General features: G+C 41.7%; 1 protein-coding gene across 2 annotated transcripts in view; it reads left to right on the top strand.

The window, feature by feature from the left end:
- Window positions 1-147: 147 nt before the first annotated feature.
- Window positions 148-18279, top strand: part of ZSWIM8 (zinc finger SWIM-type containing 8) — a 65395-nt gene continuing 47263 nt past the window's right edge. For both annotated transcript variants that reach the window (XM_042862830.1, XM_042862829.1), the window contains exon 1: window positions 148-714. In XM_042862830.1, coding sequence (XP_042718764.1) covers window positions 537-714 — 178 coding nt within the window. In that variant the 5' untranslated portion in view covers window positions 148-536. The remainder of the gene's footprint in view (window positions 715-18279) is intronic.

Raw genomic sequence — 18279 nt, 5'->3', positions numbered from 1 at the left:
CCGCCGAGCCCCCTCCTTCCGTCGGCGCTCGGGCTCACCGCCCCCCGGGGGCGTTCCTGTGGTGCCGCGGGCGGGGGGAGGCCCGGTCCCGGCGGGGCTTTTCCCTGAGAGTGAGACAAGCACCAGCGCAGGGAGCCCCGGCCGGTGCTTGGCGGCTGCGGGTCCGAACGGGGGGCTGCTGGCGTCGGGAGCGCCGGGCTGTGACAGACGCGCACCTGCCCGGGCTGGAAGCGCCTGTCCGCGTAGCGGCCGCCCCTCGGGGTCGGACACACTTTGTGGACATAAACATTTTTAAAACTTTTTTTAAGAACTCGTTTTCTGGGATTTTTATAAGCCACCCTGTAGTTTGCGTTGGTTTCCTGCTTCTCCCGCTTCAAGGTAGCGTTTGCTCTGTTCTTCCTGGTACCGTAACACGGGGACCTGAACGGAACTGACATTTTAAGTACTCCAGGAACCCTGCGGTCCATCCACCTGTTAAAGCGAGCAGTTGTGCTTCCTTCTTTCTTCTTTTTTCCCCGTGTCGCCTGTTGGATGTGATGGAACTCATGTTTGCGGAGTGGGAGGACGGGGAGAGGTTCTCCTTCGAGGACTCCGATCACTTTGAGGAGGACTCCCTTTGTTCCTTCATCTCAGAGGCAGAGAGCCTTTGCCAGAACTGGAGAGGATGGCGGAAGCAATCGGCCGGACCCAATTCTCCCACTGTCAAAATGAAAGGTGAGATCGCCTGGCATCCTCGGGTGTGCTGAGGACACGTGGTGGCTGGGATATGAGGCGCTGGGGGTGAGGAGAGCCACCGGGTGCTGAAGGTGTGAGCAGAAGGCGGTGTTGGATGGCTGTGAGGGCAGCTCTGACTGCAGGCTGAGACGAGAGTTTATGTGGGATGTTAACACAAAGCAGAGTTTTGGATGAGTTCTCACCTGTGTGATCTCAGTCATACCCTAGTGCTGCTTTTCTGAGTACGTTTTCTGAACTTGCTGTTGGAAATCTGAAAGTAGCCTTTGGTAACCAAAGAACAAACTTGTTCAGGAATAGTTATACTCACATTGGGTCCTAGTTGCATTGATTAAATTAGACTAAGGTATCATAAAGGTTCTTATAATTGCTGTTCAACTTCACATGTTTGTGTAGAACAATCTATTTTTCTTACCTGTCTCTGTAATTTTCTCTTATTTCTATTAAGATGAAAACATTCTTTTGTAGTAGTAGAGCAAGAAGGCCTTGTGACTGTGACAGAGGGGCAAGCAAACCACCATGTGTCTGCTTCGGAAGAGTTGCTTTATTTCCTTTCTTCTGACAGTTGGTTCTTTTTAATAGTAGACAGGAAAAAGGCATTAGGAATTAAAGAAAAAAAAGAAATCTTTAAAACCATGGTATAGCTGCTAAGTTAGTGCTAAGAAGTTGCACGAGTGTTTCCTATTCTTCCTTTCATCTCCTTTCGTTTCTTTCAGTCTGGTGTCAGTGCTTTCCCTGTTACTACTTGCCCTTTGCGACCATAGCTGCCTTGTTACTGCCTCCCTGACTGAGCTGCAAAGTTTTGTTCTCTTCTGAGTGATGGCCTTATGCTGAGAGTTCAATTAATAATGAGTTGTGCTAAAATCTGGCAGTGTTATGCTATGAACAAACATTCACTTATCACTAGGTTGGGACCAGAAAGTACACTTTGCATTAACCACAGGCTTTTCAGAGCAGCTTAATTTTTAAACTTTTAGTGTATGTGAACTGTCCCTAGTCCCAGATATGGAACTGTCTGCATCTCTTGACTGATTAGGTGTAGAGCTAAGGATTGCATGGGCATTTAAAAGAAATTAATTAAAAGAAGAAGATAGAAAAATGCTGAATGCACATCCAACTTGGATGGCTTTTGGTACCCTGGTCATACTGGCAGGATGTGTGGCTTTCCTATGAAACATCCTATTTGTGCAAAGAGGATGGATAGTGTTGGAATTAGCTTTCTGAAGCTGTGAATCTGGAGATGCAGAACTAAGGGTTGGGCACGGTAAACTTCATGTTTTGCTTTAAGTCTTGTGTTTAGTAATGTGCTTGCAAGGAACTGAGGTTTTGAAAACATGCTGCTGTGGAAAGACTCTAGTTCAGCAGAGGTGTATAAAACTGGTTTGTGTGAGATCTGCCGATCAGACTGGTACTTGAACAGGTGATTGGTTTTTAGTTGCGTGATCTCCATGGTTTTGGTATGTGATTTTGTGTTTTCCTGGGCCCAGCCCAGTACCTTTGGCTCTCTTGACCAAATTGGAAAGCAAACAGCAATTGCTCCTCTATTGGCATCCACTTGTTGTGTATTAAAATGAAAAATTGGTTCAGTAGATTGTGCATTTTTGAAATCTTTGGTGTCTCACTTGTCATGGGAAACAGAACAGCTGACATGATTGTTGTGATAATTGTAATAATTTACACCTATGGTGATGTTGCTGTTCGAGGTTCTGCAGACCTCTCAGCCTGTGTAGGCAAGGGTGGCATTGTTTGTACTTAATTCATATTTTTAGATTTTATCTGCAGAGAGATCTAATTCCTTTGTAGAAAGGTTTTGCTGTAATGTGGGGATATTTTGAGAAGCGCATGAGCATGGGTTTGTTGCCTAAATAATTACTTATCTACTCTACAGATTCATGCATAATACCGTTGACACAGAGCTCTTGCAGGTACTTTTCTGTATGCAGTGTGTTGCCAGTGAGCCTGGGCTGACTTGGAACCTTTCATTGTCTGGAACCTGCTTGGATTTCAGGAAACTTGTGCAGATCTAACTATTTTTAACACCTCTTTGTGACATCGTTTTTGTAGTCAGAAAAAAGCAACATCGAGAACTTGCCAAATCCTGGGCATGTTAGTCATACTGAGTCTTCTAAAGTGTGGTAGTTCTCAATTCAGCCTGTGTATTTTTTTATTGACACGGTTTACCATTTTGTAGTAGCCTGTGATGTAGCTTCCTACATGAGCAAAAAATGAGGTTAGATGCAGAGTGCTTTGATTTAAAATGCGAAGGGAAGCCAAGGGGAACTACATTCTGTGAGCCTTTTCCTCCAGTCAGGCAGCTCAGGCTGTGTTTTGATTTGGGATCAGTCAGATGGGTTATGTAACACAGAGGATTTCTAACTTTTTGTTTTGAGTTTGTCCCTGTGAGAGTCCAATTCATCATTAATTAATTGAAAGAGAATCCTCTTGAGACTGAGGGAAGTGCTGCTGGCTGGGGATTCCTCTTCTTAAACAAACTAACAAACCACCATCCCCACCACTTGCAGGCTTTTTAAATTTTGCAGCTTTTGCTTTGTGCTCAAGTGTTTTTAATATTACCATTAATATGGTTCTTCTTCTTTCATTTAATTTTCACTGAGTTTATGGTCAAGTCTTCTTATGTTACTTTCTGTACAAGAGTATTCTCTTCAAATGTGGAACTGATAGTGTGAAGGAGAAGCCCATTGCGTCTCCTTTTTGGATGCCCTTGGATTTTGGCTCTTGTCGGTTTCCACTGATTCACCTGTGCTGAAATCCCAGAGGAAGTTTCAGCAAAGCATGGCTATTCTGGGGAAACCAAGAGTCCTTTTGAACTTAGCAAATCGTTTTGAACTTTTATTTTAGAAATGCCTTGTTTGGATAATGGACTGCCTTCATTACTTGCTTTTACCTATCTTTTTTTTTGTTTTTTGAATGAGATAATGCTTGTAACTGATATTTGCCTGTATACATCATTGATGAGACATGCAGTTGTACTTGCTGAAGTAAGTAATGGGCAGACATTGCTCAAGTCATTGTGAGTAGATGTTTTGAAGAACAATGTCTTTGCGGTGTTTTCAGAACCATCTGCTTCCTCAAGTTGTTTTATGGCTCCAACTCACTTTCTTCTAGTCAAGTTACATTCCACCAATGTATTGCATTTCTACCAGTGAAAGCACCCTCTTTACATTCTCTCCAATTTTCTAGATAGACTTTTGCTTCCTGGAATCCATTATGAGAGCCAGTATGGTTCTCTGATTTTCCTTCTCACTTTTTAGAGTACTTGCATTTTTCACTGGCAATTGATGTAAGCCTGGTGGCTAGGGGAGCTGGACTTGTTTAGCTTGGAGAAGAGAAAGCTCTGGGGAGACCTCTCTGTGGCCTTCCTGTACTTGAAGGGAGGTTATAAACAGGGAGGGGAGATGGACTTTTTATATGGTCTGATAGTGATGGGACTGGGGGGAATGGCTTTAAACTAACTGAGGGGAGATTTAGGTTAGATGTTAGGAGGAAGTTCTTTACTCGGACTGAGGCACTGGCACAGGTGCCCAGTGAGCTGTGATGTCCCATCACTGGAGGTGCTCCAGACCAGGCTGCATGGGACCCTGGGCAGCTGTTCTGGTGGGGGGCAGCCCTGCCCATGGCCAGAGGTTGGAACTGGGTGATCTTTAAGGTCCCTTCCAATCTAAGCCATTCTATTATTGTGTACCTCCAAGGGTTTTGTTATCAGTTATCTTTAGATCTCCAAACTCACTACTGTGGCTTTGTTTCTTCCTCAGAGCCTCTAAGTGTTTTCCCACCCTTAGTCTTTTACAGCTTCTGAAGAATTGGTGTTTACCAAACACTTAAAAAATGGCTGCAAATACTGTAGGGTTGGTAAATAGTGTGTTCACAGTATTTTCTGTTTGGCTTGTATTTATTCATTCACTTCTACAGAAAGTGTGATGGTGAGTTGCATTGAAATTACACTCAATAGGCACCTGGTGGTAAAGCCTGATCTTTTGTTTCCTTCCTTCAAGCATTATGTACTGTACTCCAAAAAAAGCCTTGGGCTAAAGTAAGGATGATTCAGGCAGTCATCTCCTGAAAATATTCTCATTATACAAACTAAAGAAGTTTGTATACTTCCAAACTGTTAGGAATGCCCACCATGTTAAGTAATGGGCACAGTGCCTCAAAAGTACAAGCTGTAACAAGGGAATGATTGGCAGAGGGCAGACAGAGCCTGAGGTGGAGATGTGATCGGTTTAGGGAGGCAATCTGGTAGAAGTCTGAATTGTGTCTTTAAGGTAAAGTGATGGTGGCTGATTTTCATTAATTTATAAGGACAAACAATAAATGGCTTAGAGAGCAACACTTCTTCCTCAAGATTGCCAGTTAGAACTCAATAAATTAAAGTTAAACCCCTTCTCAAAGAGTTATTGCAGTAGCAGACATGAAGAGAAACAGGTAATCTCTTTCAAATTTATATGGTGTGCTCTTTAGACTGCTCTTGGAGGAGAGTGTTGGTGTCATACGGAGTGCCCACTCAGAGCCTGAGGAAGCTGGAAATGAACATTGTGGTTTGCCCTTTTCTCGCTGTTACTGTGTATTGGACAGCTGTAGTTGATTTATTTATTTATTTATTTTCTGCTGCTTTTGTGCCTCTGGTATGGAAAGGGGGAGGTTATGTCTGTATTTCTGGGAGATACAGATGTAATGCATCTTGTTTGGTTTTTCTTAGTGTGATACAGTGTAATCTCTTTCAGCCTAAATACCTCCTTACAGTATATACAAGTCCACTGATAATGTTAAAAAGCCCCAAACAATAACTATTGTACCAGCTGCCTATTGCGTTCTTCATAGGAATTAAAAATCTGAATGTTAGTGACAGGATATTGCAAATGCTTTATGAAATGAGCAGAGCTCAGCTGTCCACTGAGGAAAGATAACGTGACAGTGGAGGCTTAGCTGCTGGTAGGAAAAAGGTTTCTCTGTATTTTCTCACCCTAGTAAGTGGATTTCCCCTATTTTTGTATGGCATCCCATTATCCATAGTGATTGGCAGTGTTGTCTCACTGCACAGCAGCAGCTGAACCACAAGCTGAGTGTTGTGCAGAGGTTCTGCCAGCTGCAGAGGCAAAGTCAATTCAGTAGAGCTGAAGGCACTGCAGAGAAGTCAGAGCAGGTCTGTCAGGACTGATGGGCATCATTAAATGCAGGGCTCCAGAGCTGTGGTGCACATTTCAGAAGCTGTCCGGAAGTTTCTGCCAAACCCGAAGGTTGTGTCACGATGCAGTGATACTTCTGCCTTTTGGGATGAATGCTTCTCACATGTTTCTCATTTCTTTTGTGCGCTCCTGAGCCTTTTTGAGGTAACTGAATGTGCGAAGTTCCTCTCTTCAGGAGTGGCACTGGAGAAACCCCTTCAGGAAGCTGTCTGGAAAAATGCGTTTTTACTGCCATGATTGGAAATGGCTGCTCCATTTTTGACTCTGCTGCTGTCCTCTAACCTCTTCCTTTAAATAGGCTTCTCTTCCCCTCCGAAGAAGTCTTGCATGTTCTTTCCATGTTGTAGTGTCTCCTCTTTGTACTGGGAGGCCTTCCTAGCTCCTGTGGCTTTTTCTTTGTGTTTTACTCCTTCCTTCTCCCTTGAGAGATCCCTGTGTTTCTGAATGACCTGCGATCACTGTGTGTGTTTTGGGTGGACTGAAGCCAGTGGGGCTGTTCTCTGGGGCATGCTTGCCTCTGGTGAAGCAATGGTAGGGAGGCAGGTTTAAGCCTGGCTGCTGGACTGTGCTCTCCCTTTGTTTCCCATTCATTTCTTTATAACCTCTTCCCTTATTTTTCTTTGGCCTGTTCTTCATTGCTAAAGGATAAAAATAAAACCCATCTATATACATTTTACCTGTAGATAACTAGCTCTTTCCTGAGATGAAAACAAAGTGAAGACAAAGCACCTCGAGCTGCACTTCATGTTTGAAGTTTATAGTTATCTAGAGAAGTGTAACTTAACAATTAAATGCAAATGTCTTTTTATTGAGTATTTTACCCAGGATAACATGTGCTAAAACAGTCCTTTGTTTTAACACATGTAAGTGTGTTGCATGTGTCACTTCTCTGAATGCTTACTGTAGAAATGGTTTTCTTCTTTGAGTACTTAAAGCGGGTATTTTAATCTCTATGTGGTTTGTTATTGTAAGCGGGAAGAGTGAGCAGGAGACACATGTACAGGCAGTGCAGAGTGCCGTGCCTGGAGCTGTGCCCCCACTGTGTGCCTGGGGTCACTAGGGGGGGTACTGGGGGGTGAAACCCATTGCTGCAAAAGAGAACACGTGTTTATTTATTTATGATAGAAATAAGTAAAAGTATAGGGGAAAAAATGTAAGTTAGAGCTTAAATCTATTCTCATCTCCAGGCAGATTATTCAGTTTTAGAATCTGTTTTGTTCTGGGTCTCCTTTTGAAGATTAACATCCTGAATGTGGGTGAATCTCTGTGACTCTTCATTTGATCTTTAGTGATTCTTTGCCAGTTGTCAAGATGAAAGTTTGCAGAAGGCAGACGGGTTCAGTGTGCAGAGGTGGTCCGGGAGCTTTGCATATTGCACTGGGGTACTGTCAGCTTCGTGCTCTGGAGTGGTATTGCTTTTACTGTATGGCAGCATGATCTGTTTGAAGAGCTGTCAGTTAAATGTGATTTAATATGCAAGTTTACAAGTTTGGAATTCTGGTTCATTTTGAGGAACAGCAATAAAGCCATATAATAACCTATATAAAGAAGAAGTTAAGCCTTTTTAACATTTTCTATTTCTCACAGCTTCAATGAGAAAAGAAGTGAGAACTGAACTGTTCAGATCTATGAAAGTCTGTTTCCTAATATATTATATCTTGAGTAAAAGTTCTTCTGCATACAAGTTGTGTAAGTAACTTCAGATGCATCTTGTGAACAGCCCTTTTGTTCCCTCTCTGGACATTCTCAAATCAGTGTCTTTCTTGCAGTGTTTGTGTAATAACTGTGGAAAAGTTCATTTTTAAGCAAATGTAAATTCAGTAATTATATCTATTTACAAAAGTTGGTGGGGGACTGTAAGTGTTTTAAGTACTCAAGTGGATGTTGGTTTTGAGCAACTGAGAAAGCCGCTGCTTGCATAGTGTAGGTTATGAATCTTTGCTTGGTCTTGATGCCCAGGATTATTAAGTGGTGAAGTGACCTTCCTGGCTACTGAGTATGACAAAGGTGACCCTACATGTTTTTAAAGTAGTGCACAATTGAAGGGAAAGGTGTGTGCGTCTCAGTTTAGTGAACAAGAGAGTGATTTGCTTGTCTGTATCAAGTTCTTGATAGTCCATGATAACAGAGTGATACAACTCATGTTAGTATGTTGAGAAAAAGATAATACAGTGAGTTAAATGTCAAGAAATATCAAACCAGAAATAATAAAGGAGTCAATAAAAAAGTAAAGATCAAGGACCACAGACAGTCTTGTGAACAAACAGCCCCCCTGCCCCCTGCGGTATAGCTTTGAAGGAACAGAAATGGGCATCAGTGATTTGATCAATGTCTGGTATGCCAGTTACAAAACTGGGAGCAGAAACCATCTCCTCTTAATTGTCTGCTGTCCTAGTTATTATACAGTACTTTGTTCCTGGGGAAGAAAGGAATGCACAGCTTCAAAAGATGTTTTATGTACTTTAATGAACTTCCGGAGTAAATATTTGTCTGTTTAAAATATCTGTAATTAATTTTGATACTGTTTGGAGCTTTATATCTCTAAGTAAATAGTGGAAGAGTCAAAACCAGTGTATTATTTAGCTCTTTAAAGTGCAAACATCTCTTTTAAGATTTCATTGTGATTTCGTAGAGAACAGCTTTTTTTCTGTCACCTAAAATCATAGGTTGTCTTGGGTTGAAAGGGACCCCAAAGATCACGTAGTTCCAACCCCCCTGCTGTGGGCAGGATTGCCAACCACTAAATCAGGCACTAGATCAGGTTGCCCAGGGCCCCATCCAAATGGTAAGTCTGAAAAGCAGTTGTAAGAGTACTTTTAAATAGAATAATGGCTAGATGTTGATTTTTCAACTTTATTCTTATACATATTATCTGTCATAAGCTCTTTCCTCCCTCTTTCTCATTTTTGACCCCTTTCCAAACTCTGCAGAAGTAAAATTGATATGTTTAAACTCAATAATATAGAGAGGTTAGAAATTTTTAAAGATTATAGAACAACCACACATAATGTACAAGATATTTAAGATGCTGGTTCTAATTTTGAAATGCCACACATGTTATTCGGAGGATCACTAAGGTCAGAAAAGACCTCCAAGATCATCCAGTCCAACCGTCCACCTACCACCAATATTTCCTCACTAAACCGTGTCCCTCAGCACAACTTCTAAACATTTCTTGAACACCTTCAGGACAGTAACTCAACCACCTCCCTGGGCAACTCGTTCCAGTGCCTGAACACTCTTTCAGAGAAGACATTTTTCCCAGTGTCCAACCTGAATCTTCTCTGGCACAACTTAAAGCCATTCCCTCTAGTTGTATCATTAGTGATGCGGGGGAAGAGGCTGACCCCCACCTTCCCATAACCCCCCTTCATGGAGTTGTAGAGAATGATAAGGTCTGCTCTGAGCCTTCTCTTGTGCAAACTGAAAGATCCCAGCTCCCTCAGCTGCTCCCCATAAAGCTTGTGCTCCAAAACCTTCACAACTTCGTTGCCCTTCTCTGAACATGTTCCATGGCCTCAATATTTTTCTTGTGAGAGGCCCAAAACTGAACACAGTACTCGAGGTGCAGCCTCACCAGAGCTGAGTTCAGAGGGATGATCACTTCCCTGCTCCTGCTGCCAACACTATTTGTGATATGAGTTAGGATGCTGTTGGCCTTTGTAGCCATTTGGGCATACTGCTGGCTCATATTTAGCCAAGTGTTGACCAACATGTTCAGGTCTGTTTCTTCCATGCAGTCTTCCAGCCACTCTGCCCCTAGCCTGTAGCATTGCCTGGGGTTGTTGTGGCCAAAGTGTAGGACCCAGCACGTGGTCTTGATGAATTTCATCCCATTGGCCTCAGCCCAGCAATCCAGCCTGTCCTCTGTTGGGCCTTCCTATCCTTAAGCAGGTTAACACTTCCTCCCTTACTGAGGGTATGCTCAATTCCTTTGTCCAGGTCATCAGTAAAGGTAGTGAACAGATCAGGCCCCAATACCAACCCCTGGGGAACAACACTTGTGACGGGTTGCCAGCCGGATGTTACTCCATTCACCACCACTCGGTGGCCCAGCCCTCCAGCTGGCTTTTTACACAGCAAAGAGTGTACCTGTCTAAGCCTTTCTAAGTTTCCTCCTCTGATGCTGTGTACTCGTGGGCCATGAGTATACACAGTGTTACCAACAAGTAGATTCTCATGTTGCTTAGAATCTGTGTGGTTTTTTTGATGCATCCTTTTTTCCCTGTTTCTTCATCTATGGAAATACAGTAACATTCTGGCAAGGCTTGTGCCACCTCCTGCTTGTTCAGCATCAGAAAACATTGAAACTGATTTCTTTGACCATGCTTTTATTGGTGCTTTAGCAGCTGAAGATGCAGCTTATAGAGAGAGTGCTATTTTGAATACATTTCATTCATATGTATTTGTTTCCATACAGCTGGAAATATAATATCTTCTTAAAAGAATGAAACAAAGGAACTTTGTCAGGCTGTGATATACCCGTTACAGTTTTGTGGAGCTACGTATTTTGAGATAAATGGCTCTGTGAAAACTGTCTGGTTTTAATCAAACATTACTATTATGAGTCATTATTAGTGTTTCTAGTTTACTCCAACAAAAACAAAAGAAAGGAGAAAATGTTGGTACTTAACTACATTTGACCTCATTTATTCTGTTAAGATATGTATTCAATTGGCAAATATATGTGCTGATTTTTCTGTATTTAAATATGAATCTGTTGATAAATGGGCAGTACTGAAAAAAATGGGGAAATTAAGAGGTTCCCTTTTCTCAGAAGGAGACCCAGAAGGGCTGCAGGAGTAGTGTATTTAAACAAATTCTTAACATCCTCAGTTGGCTGCTGCAGGTAGGGAACATGAGTGATATTTTTTGATGCTTCATTGGCTTTTTTGTCTTCCTTTTGACCATTAGGTTTAGTTTGTGGCTGTGGGACAAATAGTGTAGCTTTTGAGCTCCTTTTTCATATGAGATGAGGATTGGCATGTAGGAGAAAAGGAAAGGATAAATGGATAAGAAAGGGGGAAGATGAAAAAAGTCTGTCTGCAGGAGAAACCACATCTGCTCTTGGGAATAAAGCTGGGTGCTACAATACAGGAGAGAACAGCCTTAGAGAAGGTGAAAGAGGGAGGTCAGAGACAAAAAACAAGTCCATATTTTTTACAGAAATGTAGATGCAAAGCATGATAAAAGAATTATTGCCCTGTGGTTTTCTGCAAGCAGCGGGAAACTTTACAGGAAGGCATCCAGTCGCACTTCTTCCTCACAAGTTCAGACACTCAGAGGTGACTTGTTGAACCAGTGGGGCTGGTGAGTGCTTGGGCCAACTCTGGCTTCCTCTTCTGTTTGGAGAGGTGAAAAAACAAGTAGGTGATGGCCTTTATTTGCCATCTGGAAATAGTAGTAAATAGGATTAATGCATTAGTGGAGGTCTGAAAACATTTAAAATCTCATTTTATATTCTTTATTTTACTTTTTTTTTTTTTATTATATTTTTTTTTTTTTTTTTTTTTTATTTTTTTTTTGCTAAAGATTGGTAAAGATGCTGCTTTGAGCATGTGTCCCTAGCCAGAGTTAAAGAATGGAAGAAGTGATGTAGCCTTGAAGCAAAGTTAGCCAAGTTGCCACCTGGACTCTTTTTAGATCTGTTCACTGAAACAATGCCTACTTGTAGTCAATCCATTATTACTGGCGTCTTGTCAATGTATGTGACAGATTCTTCCTTGGAACACAGCAAAATTTGCTAAAGCTGTGAATATTGAGTATTGTATGACCTTCTGGAATCTATCCATGCCTTGTTTCTTGTATTTGTAGGACTTCAATTTTCACAGATCCAAATATGTGTTCAGGTTTGCCTGACTTTGTGTATTTGACACATTGTTATTCTTGAGACTTACATTTTCATCTTCTCCTCCCCCCTTCCCCCCCAATATTCCTTTGCTGGAATTCTTGCTTGGTAAATTTACATCTATCTTGTCTTTTGGAAAGTGTGCAAACATGAAGCCCTGTTAATCCATGTTGGAGGCTGATCGCATAGCTCGTTGGTGGCTTGAGTGCTTAAGTTCCGTGTGTCTAGGAAGCACCGATTGCTGATGTAAAAAATACTGTTAGGTATTTCACACGTAAACTTCATTATAGTCTTGCCAGTGAGTTACGGTGTAATTAATAGCTTTAAAAATGAAAGTACTACTATTTACATGAATCTAATGCCTTTGTATAGTCTATAGGATATCGCTTAATTCTCGAGCTGTTCATGGTTTCTGCCGCATGTTACGTGTAATTACTTTTGCTACGTCATGTTTAGGTCACTAAATGCTGAGGTGGGACAAAAAGGGAGCTGCAGCTGTATATTTGTTTACCAGAGCTAGCTGGATGGGCCAGGTGTGAAAATATTTGCAACTTACACTTCCATATAACTTCCATGCATGGCTTGGAGAGAAGGTGATCTGATGTATATAAGTTAATTGTTTGACCCTGAATGCCTTTGGTAGTTTTCATTGCCTAATGGACTGCATTTAAAGCAGCAGTGTGCGGGCTCAGCTAAGCTGCTTATGCTTCTCAAGGACGGGAGTTACTTTTCCCTTGCTGGTTAAGAGCAGGAAATGCTTCAAAACTTCAGGGGATGTTCTCGGAAGATGACTGACTTTGCTTCAGTATTGTAATATTGGAAATATCTTGGGAGATAGTATCCATCTGACTAAGCAAATTTACACAATCGATGCCTCACAGTTTTCTGGTGTTCCTTCTGTTACTGTTTTTGTGCAGTGTTAGTGATAGATGTACTTGTAATGGGTTCCTCCTGTGTAAACGTTCTGCAGCTGCTGGCTTGTTCCATTTATCCTTGATGCTCAGTTGTCTGTGAGGTGGCCTCTCCTCCCTTTTATTTGCTGTATGGTGAACCAAACAGTAATTGGGCAGATGCCTTATTTCCAGTGAGAGGGAAAGAGAGCTGGAGAAGGGCTGGGGACAGCTGCCTTTGGGCCCCCACAGCGGCAGCTGGGGCTGTGCTGGCATCCCTGAGCTGCACTGGGGAGTGCCAGTGGGTGGGATGGTAGCCTCCTGTACAGACACACACCTGAGCTTACATTGTGGGAGGTTTTTACAAAACCCAAGGAGGTGAAAATAGGGGACAGGTGGGAATTTTCTTAGAAGCTCTTAGGTGTGCAACTTCGACTCCTGTCTCAGGTAATGGATTTTTAAACCTTTAGTGGTTTTCAATTGGTGATACCAAAAGGCAGTGTCTTCTTTGAGTTGCTGACAGATGTTTAAATTTTTTTTTTCCCCTAGGGGTGAGAAAGCCTCATCCTTGATCTATTCTTTTCAGACAATAAATTCACTATAAGATTCACTAAAATGGGCTGAGATCTCATTCTGATAATGCTCTGCAATGCAGCACCTCAGTGTTTGCTGTGTGTTTGTTTGGAGGCCGAGTGATGCAGCCCTGGGATGTGGGCATAGGATAAAGCTGGTTAGGGATTAATTGGGCCTGCACAACTTCAGGGTGGATAATAATGGTTGAGAACAGCACTTTAAATAGTGTAGATTGCACGGTGTTTTGTGTGACATTCTTTCAGCATTTGAAAGCATGGCAATATTACTTGGTAGAAATAGGTGCTCAGCTGCGATGCAGTCTGGGTTTTTGATTTGTGTTTATCTTCCATTATCTGCATTTTGAATAGTATCTGATCCGTGTTGATCTTTGTCACTTGTTTGCTTGTCCTTGATCGCTGCGGATAATTGTGAAGTCTGAGATGTTAGTATACTTTGCATGGGGCACGAGTGGAAATGAGCGGTAGCACGGAGCCTTCCCTGCAGGAAGCAGGAGCTGTTTGATCTCTGTGCTCTGCGCGCACGGTGTGGGTTACACGGAATGCCATCTGCAGGAGCGCGGAGCAGCGGTGCCAGGAAAACGCCGAGCCTGCAGCTGATCTGCTTCGTCAGCTGTAGAGTTACTCTGAATGCAAGCTGCCCATTTTGTTGTGAAACCTTGGCCAGCCCTGGCATGAATACAGTGTTTTGTAGCACTGTCTGTCTTTCTTTACAAAAATCTGCTGCTCATTTTAGGTTTTCTAACAGCTGTCGGTTGCTTGCCCAGGCTGCTCTTTTTTTGGAATGAATTCCTTTTTTAGGGAGGGAAATTGAAGGGTGATTGGATAAAGAATTTCTTGTCTGCATTTCCAGAGGAGGTTGTCAAGTCGTGGACACTGCATTGCCTGCCTAATGCCGGTGCTAGAGTTTTTTGGATCTCAGTCGTGTTACAGTGGGGGAGAGCTGAGAAAAAAGCCTACTGACATTTTGCTCTCAAGATTCAGAGCTTCTGAAGAGACTGTTAAATCTCATCTCGCATAAGGCATCAGCAGAATATCAAATGTTCTGGTTGCATCAGCACAGCTCTGTGCAGGTGTTCACAGTTGCTGCATGAGTGGAGCAATAGAATTGAGTGTAAAAAACAGCTTTCCATTCTGAGATGGACTTGTGTTTAGAGAGGTTCTGAGATACGTTCAAAGCAGATATTTTCTGTAGATACTTTGTGTATGTTTGCAACAAAATCTTATGTGAACTGTAAGGCAGAACTTAAGTGACTGGGATCTTCTGGTGAGATCTTAGGACTGTGAGTTCAGTGGTGTGGGAAAGTGCAAATGTTTCTGTCCTGGAGTTCAGAAATCATGAAATTTGGTTTCACCTGAATTTCCTTTCCCTCCTCCATCAAAGATCTTTTTGGTTATTAAATTCTACCTGTAGCTTTCCACCTTTGCCTTGTCCTGAGGTTCTGAAGACTGAAATCAAGTGTTCTTTCTAGAGATCTGGTTTCCAGTACATAAAGAATGTTGCAGCTAGGATGTTGTGAGGGCATAAGGAGCACAAACTGGGGTGGAAAGAAGGTTAATCTGTTCTTCAGCCAACTGACCTTTGGAGAGCAAAGGTTGTTTTCATACGTGCAGCTTTTCTTCAGCCTGGTAAGTGCAAGAGGCCTCAGGGATGGTCAAGTATTGGGCTATCTGCTTGTCAGTTAGAGGTTACTTGGATGTAATGAAGTCCTCAGTCATGTTCACCAGAGGTGAAAAGAGAATAACACAACAGGGTTGGTTATTTTTCTTATTAATGTTATACTGCTCTGAAGAGAGTGTTCCCCTGTTGTACCTCTGAAAGTATTCTTGCTGGCACAGAAACTACAGATAAAGCTGGGAGGTGTAGAAGCAAACAACTCCTAAAATGTGTGTTGAGACTGAAGTCCCTTAGAATGTTCATTGTAGCCTCTTGATGTGAAGGGCTGTTCCTTGTATCATTTTCTAAGAAGTCCTGTAGCAGAAAGCGTCAGGCTTCTGGTTTAGGTCTGTTCAGTAATGCTAAGTGCCCCTGCTAATGCTGGTGCTACATCACTTAGTTACATTGTAATTTCTTAATGATTAAAATGTGGCTTAATCATTAAGATGATTAACTAATGGGCAATGTCCTCAATAATGTGCTTTAGTTTTTGGTGAGCCCTGAAGTGATCAGGCAGTTGGATTCAATGATCTTTGTAGGTACTTTCCTACTCTTCTGTTGTGTTCTGCACAGCTCTGTTCTAAGATGCTATGTTCGTTTATCCATAGAATCACAGAATCAAAGGATCAGCAAGGTTGGAAAGGACCTACAAGATCATCCAGTCCAACCATCCACCTATCACCAGTAGTACTCACTAAACCATATCCCTCAACACAAAATCCAAATGTTCCTTGAACACCTCCAGAGTCAGTGACTCCAACACCTCCCTGTGCAGCCCATTCCAGTGCATGACCACTCTTTCAGAAAAGTAGTATTTCCTAATGTTCGGCCTGAATCTCCCCTGATGCAGCTTGATGCATGATTGCTTGTTCTTTTCAGTGTTGCTTTAACTTTTAAAGGAGAGGCACAGGTAACTAGAGCATCTCAGAAGAAAGTTCTTCCAAGGGCAGATCACGACCACTTTATAAGCAGCAGATGGTTTTGCTGTTGGTAACATAGAATGGGAAGAAATGAAGAATTCTGTAGGGGAAGCTGGGACATGAGTATGGGATTTTCTGCATACTCCTGCTCATTTAAACTCCTGGTAGGTTTGTACTCTTGGAGCCCACACACTCATCATGCATATTCTAAGTTCTAGTTCTCTTGTGAGGTATTGGATAGGATTATGAAGCCTCACCAGTTTTCTTGTTGGAGGGCTTTTGTATGCTTCCTGAAATCCTGTGGTAGCATAATGAGAAGTTGGCTTTGTGACAGGGAAGATGTAACCTGAAAAACAATCAGGATAAAGTACTTTTTAGCTCACTCAGATGTTGAAGCAGCTGCCAGGAGGAGTTGAATATGTGTTCTGTTGGGTATGTAGGGTCCCTCCTGTGATAGGTGAAAAATTGGTCTGGGTTGTACTCTGTGCTTGATCTTAGGATGACGTCAATGTTATTTCTGTGATGATCTGCAAAATTAAGTCAGCTGGTTTTCTTAGTTTGGTATGCGTGTAGAAAGGGAGTGTAGAAACCAACTGGGCAGTAGATCTCTCTCTTTTTTTTTTTTTTTTTTTTTTTTTGCTTTTTTTTGATAATTCTGATGACCAGAAGAGGAACTGCAAGACTCAACATGTTTGAATTCACTGACACTTGAGAAAAACCCCAAAGTACTTGTGCACCACAAATCCACAATGTAATTTAGTGTTGCATTTTTCAAATCTACTAAGACTTGTGTACAAATCAAACAAACAAAAGTATTGGCTTTTGGTGTGTAGGTGTGTTTTAAGGTTTGAGTTTAAAAACAAAAGCAAAACTCTTTCCTGCTTCCTAATTATGGAGACAGAAGATGTGGTGTCAAGATAGATTTAGCCAAAAGATGTATGTATTTGGTTTTGAAATGAAGTGTAATTACAGGAGCAAACAGGTAGTTTGAGCAAGCAAATACTTTTGCTACATACATCAACTGTATTGCAGCACTGGGCAATTTTCAGAAGCCAGGTGGAGCTTACATTTGACTCCGTGCTATGGCTTTTGCTTTATATAGCTGAGACTTTGAGGATGAATTGGACACCTTTCTGTAATAAAATTAGCTTTTTTTGCATTGGATAAAGAAATAAACAGCCATTCTTAAAATGTTATTGTGGTGGTAGCAATGGAATTTATGTGGTAATAGTTGCATCAGATTTTCTCTTAAGTGGGAGGTTTCTAATTATGGACCATAATCTCCCTGTCTGGGATTTGTATTTTTAAAGTTTTTAGCTATGAATCTCGTGAGTCTTGTCCAGTACACATGAATGAAAACATTCTGTTGCTTATTCCGCTTCTCAACTGTTTTGAACATAAAAATGTCATTCTCTGGGTTAGATCTGATGTAGGCTTACCCAAGTTGTTCTTGCTTTCAGCTTGGTTTTATATATCTCTGTACTTGCTACCTTACCACATTTACTCTCAATGTAATTTCACTGCTGAAAAATGGTGGTGAAAAGCAGAGAGAGTTGTATAACCCTTGGTGAGGAAAATAAGAGGTGAATGAAAGTCTTGTGAATTCCGATTCCATTATGTTTTTAAAATTTTGGCTGCACTTGGTAGTCTGGTCTGAACATGCGGACATCTTAAAAATACGAAAATGTTTATGAAAGGAGACATCAAATCAGAACATTCCCTTTTGTCATCATTTCTGAGCAAGCTTGATTAACAATCAGCAGCAGCATTTGTAGCATCCTTTCTCTACCACTTACTATGTATTATTTTCTTATCCAGCCTTCTTGTTCTGTTCCAGCATCTGAATAACTCACATAGATGAATTCCACTAAAGAATTTCTTCCAGAATCTGCTGTTATCCATTTGTTATTGCAGCTGCTTTGTTAATGCTGGGGAGTTTTGCACAGAATTGATTTGGAGTGGTATCTAAGAAAGAAATTGCTGAAACTTTGTTTTAACTTGGGAGAGAAGCTGTTCCAGAGTAAAGGAGCTGCTTATTTTCTGAAGGCTGACACTGCTCAAGTATCTTAGGAGCCAGAACATGCATTTTCATTTTTTTCCTTAATCTGTAAAATGAAAGAACCTCCTATTTTTAGAGATACTGTGGTTTGCTTGTTTTTGACAAGAAAAATAAGAAAAATTGCCTTTTTTTTCCCCCCTTGGCACAAATAAAAATGCGAAACACGGAATTATTAATCTAAAACAGGAGAATACTAATTCAAGGCAGCTGGGAATCGCTATTTGAGTATTACACTGAATCTTCAGCCTTTCAGATTGCATCATTCTGTAGGTAGTCAAGTTGGACTAGAGCTGGGAGGCATTGTTTGTGTCCATTCACCTGTCAGGGTCTGACATTGATGTACCTTGGTTCAGTCCTGGGGTCTGACTAGACCATTGGG

This window comes from Lagopus leucura, unplaced genomic scaffold (assembly GCF_019238085.1).
Source record: "Lagopus leucura isolate 7727_CA_CO unplaced genomic scaffold, USGS_WTPT01 Super-Scaffold_739, whole genome shotgun sequence".
In the NCBI taxonomy this organism is placed as follows: domain Eukaryota; kingdom Metazoa; phylum Chordata; class Aves; order Galliformes; family Phasianidae; genus Lagopus; species Lagopus leucura.
Note: the sequence above shows the minus strand (reverse complement) of the source record. Positions and strands in the feature narration are given on the sequence as shown.